This window comes from Lygodium microphyllum, chromosome 9, assembly GCF_053477565.2.
Source record: "Lygodium microphyllum isolate KBCC chromosome 9, Lygodium_microphyllum_v1.1.10, whole genome shotgun sequence".
Classification (NCBI taxonomy): Eukaryota; Viridiplantae; Streptophyta; class Polypodiopsida; order Schizaeales; family Lygodiaceae; genus Lygodium; species Lygodium microphyllum.
The window spans coordinates 44,315,265-44,326,269 of NC_141143.1; the positions used below are offsets into that span (position 1 = coordinate 44,315,265).

Sequence of the window (11,005 nt, forward strand, 5' to 3'; positions counted from 1 at the left end):
GAAGACTACTAAGTATTCACTTTTGTTAATTTAATTGTATTATTTTACTAACGATTGTGAATGCTTCAGTTGATGTGTAGAGATAACAGCAGTGGCGGTGGAAAGTATTAGACGATAGCGTGTATTCCAATTATCGTCAATATTTTGATGGGCGCATACCTTAGGCATGGCTCCTATATTTTGTCGCGCCTATTTATCAAGGCATTTGATATCTATTTATCATTTTTGTATGCGCATGGGCGCACGATTTAGATATTTGTATTTGGACATTGTATTTAGGTACGCCTGACTTCTTGGGCGCCCGTCCATTAGCTTTATTTCTATTTGGCACAAAAGCAAATTCAAAAGCCAAAAGCGTGCTATTTTGTAATTTGGGCTATTATTTGAGCTTGAAGATGATTAATACATAAAATACATGCTTTGTGGAGCGCTCACACAAGGCATGGGGGGAGATTGCACCCAATTGGTCTCTTGTTCATGTCGTACAAGTCTTCTACATTGATTTGTGTGTAAAAAGTAGAGTTCTTTTATTCTTGGGGACCTTCTGATGCTCACTAGGCGCGCTTACGATATCTGATTTGTGCATCAGTAGTATCAGAGCGAAGCTGAGATCGAGAGCTTCCAATCGCTTGGAACGATTGAGCTCTACAGTCAGTTTCATCGTGAACGGTCGATAGGGGTGAATTCCTAGTGGTCAAGAACCCCTATCTGCATCCTCTGATCGCGAAGGACCGGCCTGAGGAGGCGGAGGACCACGTCAACATCTCCTTCTACAAGTCGTTTTTCAACAGACAATAAACTTTTCTTCTTCATATCTCAAAAAAAGTTCAAAAGCTTAAGTTAAAGCTTAGTAAGCTTAATAGTAAGCTTTATAAAGCTTACTTCAACGAATTCGACGAATTAGTATAGCGGCATGCTGACGACAGAACCGGCGTGAAAAACGCCCCCCCCCCCCTAAATCGTCGATAGTCAGTTTAAGCTTAAGCTTAGTACATAAGCTTTCAAACTTCCTAGTCTACCAAGTTCACCTGGGTGCAGTTTGCGAAATGGGACAATGTTTCTAAAATCAAAGTTAACAGACTAGCCGGGGCCTGTGCGAAACCCCTCTTATGTGTGACACAACCCTTGGTCTCACTTTTGGCCTGGGTGAGAAGCAAACTTATCATAGAAAGCAACGAGGAGAAACAAGCAAGAAAAAGCTCTTTGTTTTGGATCAGACGTGTGAAATCTCGCGCTCCACCTACCTCGATGCACGTCACAGGCTCGAAAGTTGAGGTGATTGATCCACCCACACAACAGCCGATGTCTTATCTGCGTAGCCAGCCTCCAGGCCCCCCTATCGGAGCCTACCGGAGACTCTCCCGTTCCCCCTCTCTCTCTCTTTTTCCCGGGAGTCTCTCGTGAGTCGTGTGGACGGACGTTCTCCGCTTCCTGTTTCCTGGGAATAATCTCTTTTTATTGTGCTCGCAACTTGCAAGTTGCAACTATTTGGGAAGTCGGAGTATGATGCATCTTTATACAGTAATTATTGCAAATGGAATGATAGTTGATGCGCTCTCTCTTTCCCTATCTCTCTGTCTTTCGACCTCGTCTCTCTTTCGTTTCTAGCGAGGTCTTTTCTTCTGTTGGCCTGCAACTTCCTGCAGAGTTCGAGACAGCAGCTCTGTTTGCGGGTTTCAGACACAGAGAGAGAGAGAGAGAGAGAGAGAGAGGGCGGGCCGCGGAATGAGGGAAGGAGCGATGCCCTCCATCATGATGCCAGCTGAAGCAGCTTATAATCCTCTCGACACGAGCTGTTCCAATTCTAGTGGTCCCAACGCTGACATCTCGTCCTCTGCCACCCCAATTCAGACCAGTGATGCCAGCTCTGCTGCGCCCGCGGCCAACCACATTATCGACCCGCCAGCTGGCGTTCGTGTGCGGCCCGTCCGCCGCATCGAGAACACAATCAGCCGCCAAGTCACCTTCTGCAAACGTCGCACCCGCCTCTTCAAGAACGCCTGTGAGCTCGCTGTGCTCGGTGATGCACAGGTGGCTGTTATCCTCTTCGCCCCGACCGGCAGGATGCACCACTATGCCAGCTCGAGGTACTCTCAGCTCTCTCTTAAGCACGTAGCTAGTTACACCCGCTCTCATCACTCGATAGGGCGCCAAGTACTTTCGACATTACATATTTTACTCCGTCTGGACATTATATAGTCATATTGCTCCATTTCATCTGTACTGAGCTGCTACAATTGAGTGTTGGTGGGTTTTAGCATGTCGGACATTCTGGAACGCTATCGGGATTGGCACATCTCCCACGGCCTTCCTCCCTCGTCCAGGCCTGCGGATGTCTCGCTGCAAGACGAAGCACAGGTACTGCAGCTACTCCATTCTCCTCGTCTCCTCTTTGACTAATGATGTCGTGAACTTTCATTTCTCTTACATGTTTTCATTCAGAACGCTGGATTACCACGTCGTTTGATTGGTCCTGTCTCTGTTCTGGGCGCTTTGCGGAGGGAGCGAGATAGAAAGCCAACGTTCACTGTTGATAGGATTGTAGGACTAGAACCAATATTGACGGAGTTTTAGGAGTAGAACCCGATAGTGTTGAATGAATCACATTACTAAGGACGGTAATTATTTATTATTGGAAGCGTGGATAGGAATTGTGCAAGGAGCCGTGCATAGGATTGCGCTAGAAGTCAGGCACGTGAAAACCGAAAAGAAGTCATCATGGATGGGGCTGAAGACGGCACTTTGCTTATTGCCTAGACTTTTAATATGAATCTTTAATGGACAAGTGAATCGATCCTAAATGTTATAAGAGAACGGCAGTTGATGAATGTGCCACACGAACTTGACTTTACTCACTAGTTGCAAGAGTTCAAGAGAATGGTGTATACACGACAGTAGCACTATTCTTAAAGCACTTGACTCACTCATTTTCAAATCGTCTCCAAGGCATGACATATACAAAATTGGGATTAGTTTTTTTGTTTGATTTAAACTTCTATGAGATTGAGAAAAGTTGCAAGATAAAGATAGGGAGAGTAAAACATAATTAGAATATCGAATTAGAATGCTAAAGACAAGACAATTTAAAGTACAATCCAAAGAAACAAGGATAATAAATAAAGTAAGTTCCTTATGGATCTAAAGATACAAGGGCCACCCCCAACTTTTAACAATGTTAACAAGCACCAATTCAAGAGTCTAGCCGAAAGTGAGCACCAAGAGAAATAAACATTGTGAATTGTCCATGTGGAAGAAAGTGGGGATGTCTACATATTAGCCAAGAGTGGAGAGGTTGTATGGATCCTTTCTATGAGTTTATAGGGAAATCATGCACGTCCATTACAAGATATATATATGCCTTATATCGACATTCTAAGCGATGCAAATATTCATTTAAAAAAACTACATTTGTCATTGATCAATATGAGCGTCTCTACAAATTCTTCACAGAGGACGTCGCTATTTGTGTCGCATTTGCAATGTTAATAGTGTGGCAAATAGTGATGCTTATTGTGATGCTAACAACGACATGTGCAATTAATTTGCGACACAAATAGCAACGGTTATAGAGGAAAAAAATTGATGTCCTGTCATTCATATCATTATGTGTCGTATAATATTTTACAAAATAATTACATATTGTATACGCAATCATCATTAACACGAACACAAAAACTACTTAAAACCACAAGATTGATAACTCATAAAATTTGTATGAGACTAGTGATGATAACTCATGAAATTACATGGCACTATGAAAATGAGAGCCAAAATAAACATCAAAATTTATATGTAAAAATCACAAAGTGTGAATTTATACAAAGGATGATAAGTGTATCAAATAAATGTGATATGGAATATGAGAGAGACTTGCACAGATCGCATGATAAAAAGAGAAAATGACGTACTTTGCAAATTCAAGCGTGTGCTACAGATTCTCACCATCTGAAAGTTTGCCTCAACACAAAAAGTATCGAATGGACTCTACAAAATGAACAACTAGACAATTAGTCCCTTATATACAATGCATCATTAAAAAAAACTAGTGACAATTGACAAGAAAGAGGATTGACTTACTAGACCATTGCCCACATACAATCTATTGATAAGTACTGTGACATCATGTCTCTTTGCATATCGAGTCTTTAAACTTGTGGGATCACGGTTTGTGATGGAGTGTTGCAAAAAAAAAAAAGAATAGCATTGTTAAAAACATGATTGTTAGAACAACTGATATTTCAAATAAGAAAGCGAGAATAACCATATGAAAACTTACAAAGTCCTCCAGATTAGTCATGTGATTGTCACTCCCCAGATGATGCATGACCCTTGCCTCCAATCGTACCTCAGATGTCTCCCACTTTGCTACTACCATTACTATCGTCCCGGAGAATCTGTGGCCTTCTCCTCTTTGAGTCTCCGCCAATCCTTTGTATCTAGCTACTCGAGCTTTGAGGCACCACTCTTAATTACCTTGCTTACGTTTAATCGTTTGTGTGATATATATGTATGTATACACTCCATCATCCACCCAATGGAAAATCTCTCTGCCATCGTAGGTACTGAAAACCCGTCGTATAAACATGTCACATATAGTCCTTGCTCCCGTCGGGTATATTCATCTAGTGGTCTAGAACATTGTGCCTAAATACTTGTCGACACAACTCCCTCATGCGAGACATCACTCTCCTCCCCTCATCATTCATAATTACAACACTTGTTCTATTATCTACGAGGTAGTCGTATTAGTCTCTGTGGCAAGGAGCTCTCATTCAATCTCTTTCCATCTTCCTCTCCCTCTTCCTCTTAAGGCGACGAACTCTCTCACTCTCTCTAAAAAATGTTTGCGATAAATGTCGTGCTTGAGTTTCCACTGCTTTCTTTTGCTCAAATCGACATCACTATCTGCATTGCACTTAGCGTCGCTATTATCATCGCTATTCAATTTAGCAACGCTGCTATTTTGCATCGCAAACCGGTGTTGCTATGTTCCCATTCCCTTGTAGTGGCCTCATGTCAGGATTATGTCAAAATCAGAAAACCAAAATATTAATTCCTAGTTTGATGAAGATAGTCTGTATCCAAGGGCAAGGTTGACCTCAAACAAGTTCACTAGACAATATTTCTTAATTGCTATGTGGACTTGAACTAAGACAAAGCACACAAGTTCTTACAAGGATGCAAAAAAATCATCAAAGCATAAGAATGATGGATGCTCTAGTTAAGACATTAAGCTAGGAGTGTTTTAAGGGGTGACACAATCAAATCTTCTCAGAGTTGATGAAGAAGAAACTCTTGTTTCCAAAACTAGTAGCTCCTAAATGTCCAAGATAGTCCATGGAGGAGTCTCTTGAAGTATACAAGTCCAAGACAACTATCCAATAATCTCCAATCACACGCAATGATGAACGGTTAATATTGAAAATTCGTATCTATGAGAATAATATGTGAATATAGATTAAGAAACTATATGTACATTTAGGAGTAGATCTTAACTAGATAAGGTCCTTATGATGGACACTTTAGTATATGTATGTACATCCACCTACCAATCTCTCTGCATCTTACTCATCCTCATAGATTTCACCACATTAATCATGGTCTTACATATACAAATTATTGATTATCGCATGCATTGTCATGCAAGTTGATTACACGTGTTTTTCTTTGTGATATTGTGCTCCCTAGTTATATGACTTATGTGTATACTTCCATGACATTACAACATTGTTGAATATGTTGATTGCATTTTTTTCCTTGATTCAACTTTAATTACCTTTTCCTACAACTATGTGACCTTCTTCAAACAATGACTTGCCACTCTTCACATATTTGTGGCATCATGTTTCATATTCATGCCTTTTCCCTTAGTCAATGGATTTCCTTAAGTTTTCACATTTCACTTACCTTCACTTTTTATGAAACCTGTTGTAATCCCTAATTCAAACACACTTTCAAACTTGATACTTGCAATACTTTTTGCATATATTTAAGTTATATTTTTATGTCAACATTTCCTTGTTTGGGGCATAAGATCACCACTTGAGGTAACTACATTTATGCTTCTCTTGTTGTCACTATTACTTCTACAAATGTTTATATTATAATTGGATTCTTCATTTTTTATTTGACCTTTATGATTGGATTCGATTGAGTGCAATGGGACATAACTTGATCTATATGGGAGCTTGTTTGGGTTGCTTCATCTTTTGAGGATGTAGGTTTCGAGAGCTCTTTCAACCTCCTTTTCTCATTGGCTCTTGGAGTATTCCATGCTATATCAATCAATATGGTAGACATTTCTTAGATGGTGACAAGACATGCATCATTATGGAGTTATCATGGTGATGGCGTGCATGGTTCCATATGTGCCACGAATAATCCCAAGCTTCTTCATCCTTTATTCTCCTTAGCCATCTGATAGCTTAGGTGGATTTGCTTGACTCAAGGCGTCATTGCTACCTCTTCTTGGGAGTACAAGAGGGTGCTAATGATAAGCATGGTCATGATCTAGCTATTTCATGTCTTGCTTGGTCTCTAGATGGCCAACTCTATTGCCTTTGGAGAGCCATCTGAGATCTTCTAGTCTCTTTGATTTTACCTTTATATATGTTTGGATAGAGAGAAGGCATGTGTGGAAAAGCAAAGAGTGCATGTTGATGCTCTTATAATAGTAAAAGAGTACACCTTCTTACTAGCTTCTCTTTTAGTGATTCTTTTATGGATCATGGACTTGGTGGTGGTGGAGTCATGTTTCACAAAGAAGAAGTATGTACTATAGTTTCAATATCTAATAGATAAAAGATAAATATTGATAGAATCATTTGAAGGAGACATAAAAGAAGTCTTCCGAAACAATAAAAATCATAAAATCCTCAAATTATTTTTTAATTTGAAACTTTCTAAACCATATTTTTGGGCTATTCTCAAGTGCATTGATGAAAATTGCACTACTATAAAAGAGCTTATCTTCTTTGCAAGCAATTCATGTTACATAATCACCAATAGAAGGTATGGATAGGTGGATTTCAATATGTAGATATATGGTTCCATATGTGTTATATGTGTTTTTCAAGGTGATAATATTTAAGGGGTAGATACTCTATGGATCTTTATCATGTACTAGCTTTCCAACAATAAAACATTCACTAATGAATGGATTGTTAACTAATGCAAGATGATCTATGAAACAAAATGAAAACTTTAGAATTGCTAACATTTCTAATTTACCCAATCAAGGCATCTTCTTAATAAATTTAAATTGAAATTGGCAAAGGTACAAATTATAACGAAGTGGAGTAGGAATAAAAAAGCTATTATTAGAAAAATTTACAAGAAATTCATATTGAATTCGAATAAGCCAATAAGAATATGTTTGAATCTTAAATAAAGTGAGAATGTCTTTGTGCAAATTTTTTATACATGTAGAATTAAACCAAGTAGTTTTTTAGGGGATTCACTATATATGAATCCTCTACATCATGTGCATTCAAGGCATATTTAAAGCTATCATTATTTGTGGATTATTCCTAAATAAAACACATCTTTTTTCTATTCAATCTACGAACAACCCCTTTATGTGGTATCCTTATGTGTGTAAAAAGTGCCCAAATATAATACTTCAAAAATACGTTTTTTTGAACTTACATGATATGCTTACATATTTGTGAGTGACCTCTCCAAGTGAGGTGGTAGTAATTTTGCCAAAAGACATGTGATTGAATAAAATTAACAATTTCAGCAATTGATTATCCATCTAAAAGCTTTTTGGTGAATCTTATATATCTCCATGAGATATGGAATACATCTTCCATTAAAAGAGATAAGCCAATTTCTAGAATAATCAAATGCCAATAAACATAAGTATAAACTTCATTAAGGCTAATATTTTCAAATTCAAGACCATTTGCTCCTTTTAGGGTGGTCATTCTAACAAGCTTTATGCATTTAAACATGGGTATTTGGGTTTCTTTGTCAAGTTGCGAAATAAAAATACATTTACTTACATAGTCCAATTTATCTAATATATTTCTATTTGAAAGCCAATGTTTTTTATTTTGTTTATGCTTAGAAAACTTTGTTTTTCCTAAAATGTTCATGCATAGGGAGACTTTGTTAAAATGAGATAATACAATTATTCATAGCATATCTTTATGTTTATGGTATTTTTTAATATTGTAAATTTGACATACATTTATCCATGCATTCTAAAATTCTTTGATGAAAGAGAAGGGGTCAAGAGGTACAAAGGAACTATGGCTAAGGCCTTTCCTAAAGGAAAAGATGGTGAAAGGTTTTTGTGTCATGCTTGAGAATATGTACACCAAAACCATCTATATCTTCATGAGAAAGTTTAAACCTTTTAGAGAATGTGCAAATGCATTCATTGGGATTTCAAACACAACACTAATGAGTTATGAGTTCCAAAACCCTCAATATCTTCATAAAAATGTTCAAACCTTTTAGAGGATGTACAAATGCCTTCATTGCCAATTTCAAACACAAAACTAAAGATCTCTTTAGGTTTGTATTCAATTTTGTAAAGATTTTTAAAATGCTTTTATCCAAATTTAACTCTAGCATTATTAGGTTTTTGATAAATGCTAAAGTGAGTAGTTAACTTTCAAAAGGTTTCCTTGATTTAATAAAATTGAAACATGTATTAAGAAAATGTATATGAATAAATTGTTTAATTTTCCTTGAATTATTTGGATTTGAAATTCTTAAACTTTTCGAATATTTTCAAATAATTAAAAATAGAGAAGTCTTCAATAGCAATCATCAAAATCAAAAAGCCTGCAACCTGTGCAGCTATCCAAAAATAAAATGTTGGATTGGAACCTAGGCAACTATTGTGGGACAACACTACATGTGTCACAATCCCCAAACACATATTACCGATGTCATCAATAAGATTAGTTAACCTACTAAACCTCCAATAAAAAGACATTATACTTGAAAACAAACTTTTATTCATTACTTATGCAAAATTTCCAAGAGAAGGCCTCCAAAAATAACAAAATACTAGGCTATACTGACAAGAGAAAACACCAACCAAGAATGCTGGTATAAAAGTAACTTATCTAAATTTAATTTATAAATACAATTTTGATGAGGTTAAGTGACTAATAGAAATAGTTGCCAAGAAGGCAACTCAAGTTAATATAGTTGCATTCTACACTAAAACTAGTAGCAATTAAGGAAATTACAAAGGTAAACCTTAGAGATGAAACATAGACAAAGAAGGTTGCAAACATAGCAACTTACAAAAATTTAAATAGTTCAATAATAAGAGTTACTAAGTGAGCAACCCAAGTAGATTTAGCCTCGCATATGGGAGAAAGCCATTGATTCATAGCCATTGGAGCAGTTATAATATCAACACTTGTAAAATTTTCCCTCAAAACTGTTAAGAAAGAGAGTGAACTTTTAGCATTAGGATGGTAGTACATGAGTGACTGCTTATGCTCAATGACATGATTACCAACGTGCTTTGTGGAATTAGCTATATTGATGTAAAGATGTTATGCTTATGAAATAAGCATAGAACATTAGTTGATACGCTTGTTATAAAAGAGACTCATTTTAGCTTCAAAACCATTGTGATGAGGTTTTCTCAATCATAGATATAGTTGCAAAGTAGGCAATAAATGAAAAATTAGTATCATCTTGTACTTATATCAAGGATGGCCAATCAAATTATGATGATGTGCCTTTGAAATGACTAATAAACCTTATGAAAGAGAGTTGTTGAAATAGAAACTTCTCTAATTTCAACTCTCTCACCAATTTTGAATAGGTTTTGCCTCCTATAAAAAGTTGCCAAGTTAGTAGCACATGTAAATTTAGCCTCAAACCATTAAAGCATACCTTTGATCACTAAATATATGTAGTGGACTTATTGCAACCCAAAGGCTTTTTCAACCATGAAGAAACCAAAATTTGTATTTTCAATTTATGTGAATTTTATGCTTGCTATAATTAGTATTAAATCAAGTTACCACCATGCTTTCGGAGAAGAAATGCTAGTTTCATGTATTCATCACAAAGATATTATCAATTTCCTCAAATTGGTGGGCCTGAGGCACCTGGTTGAAGATTAGAAGCTTTGCTTTAGTGCTAAAATTGTATTCAATTGAACACTACAGCAAGATGGTCTTTAGATAGTGAGATGGGATCAATCAATGATGATGCCTCCTAATCTAAAAAGTTCACTAAGTGTTGGGGACAATGCAAAGCCTGATCTTAGGCATGAATCATGGATAACAAGCTGATAATGTTGGTTTAGACCAAAACGTGGATCCTTCCAAGCCTTCAAAAGTTGATGACCAAGAAGAGGAAGAGAAATTTGATGGCTAGTGTAAAGATTAGATAGGAAAATAGCTGAAATGTCTATTCAATTGGTAAATAATCCTCAATTTGTGCACTATTTGAACCCCTTAAAGAAGAGTAGTAATAAAGGCAACAAGAGGAAATTGTCTTCAAGAACTTCAAGATATCAAGATACGGAAGGAAGAGCAAATACAACGGATGATGTTCCAAATGTGAATAGTGAGCATAAGAAAATGGTGCTAGTAGGGCAATTGATGCATGTGTAAGGCCAACTTGGAAGTGCTAATCCAATGCTTTTTGGACAATAGGACATGCATCCAATGATGGGGCAACTAGGATACTTTGGTAGTGGCACTAATTTCCATTCAATGGTGGGCTTGGGTCCTCATACAAGGATATATGGAACAATTCCTTATGATATACAACAACCAATGTGTGGTATGCAAGGCCTAGTATATCCGAGTATGGTTGGTAATATGCATAACCCCATGTATAGCAATATTGACATGATGTTGGGATTGGCAAGTTTGGCAATGCATATATACCGTCCATTGTGTTTGGGACTCATAGTATTCATGCTCGTCATGCAAATGCTCCATATAGTATTATTCATGAGGAAAAATGTAACTAGTAATGCATGCAATGTGTGGGAAAATGTCTCGGGGGATCTACC

General features: G+C 37.0%; 1 protein-coding gene across 5 annotated transcripts in view; it reads left to right on the plus strand.

Annotated features, from left to right (window-relative positions):
- Positions 1-1,408: 1,408 nt before the first annotated feature.
- Positions 1,409-11,005, plus strand: part of LOC148030990 (MADS-box transcription factor 23-like) — a 54,868-nt gene continuing 45,271 nt past the window's right edge. Inside the window, exons 1-3 of one of the 5 annotated variants that reach the window (XM_087684528.1) lie at positions 1,414-2,087; positions 2,259-2,358; positions 2,443-3,157. In XM_087684528.1, coding sequence (XP_087540654.1) covers positions 1,726-2,087; positions 2,259-2,358; positions 2,443-2,574 — 594 coding nt within the window. In that variant the 5' untranslated portion in view covers positions 1,414-1,725 and the 3' untranslated portion in view covers positions 2,575-3,157. Of the gene's footprint in view, positions 2,088-2,258; positions 2,359-2,442; positions 3,158-11,005 lie in introns of those variants that run through there. The other 4 variants (XM_087684524.1, XM_087684527.1, XM_087684526.1 and 1 more) reach the window with 4 other exon arrangements.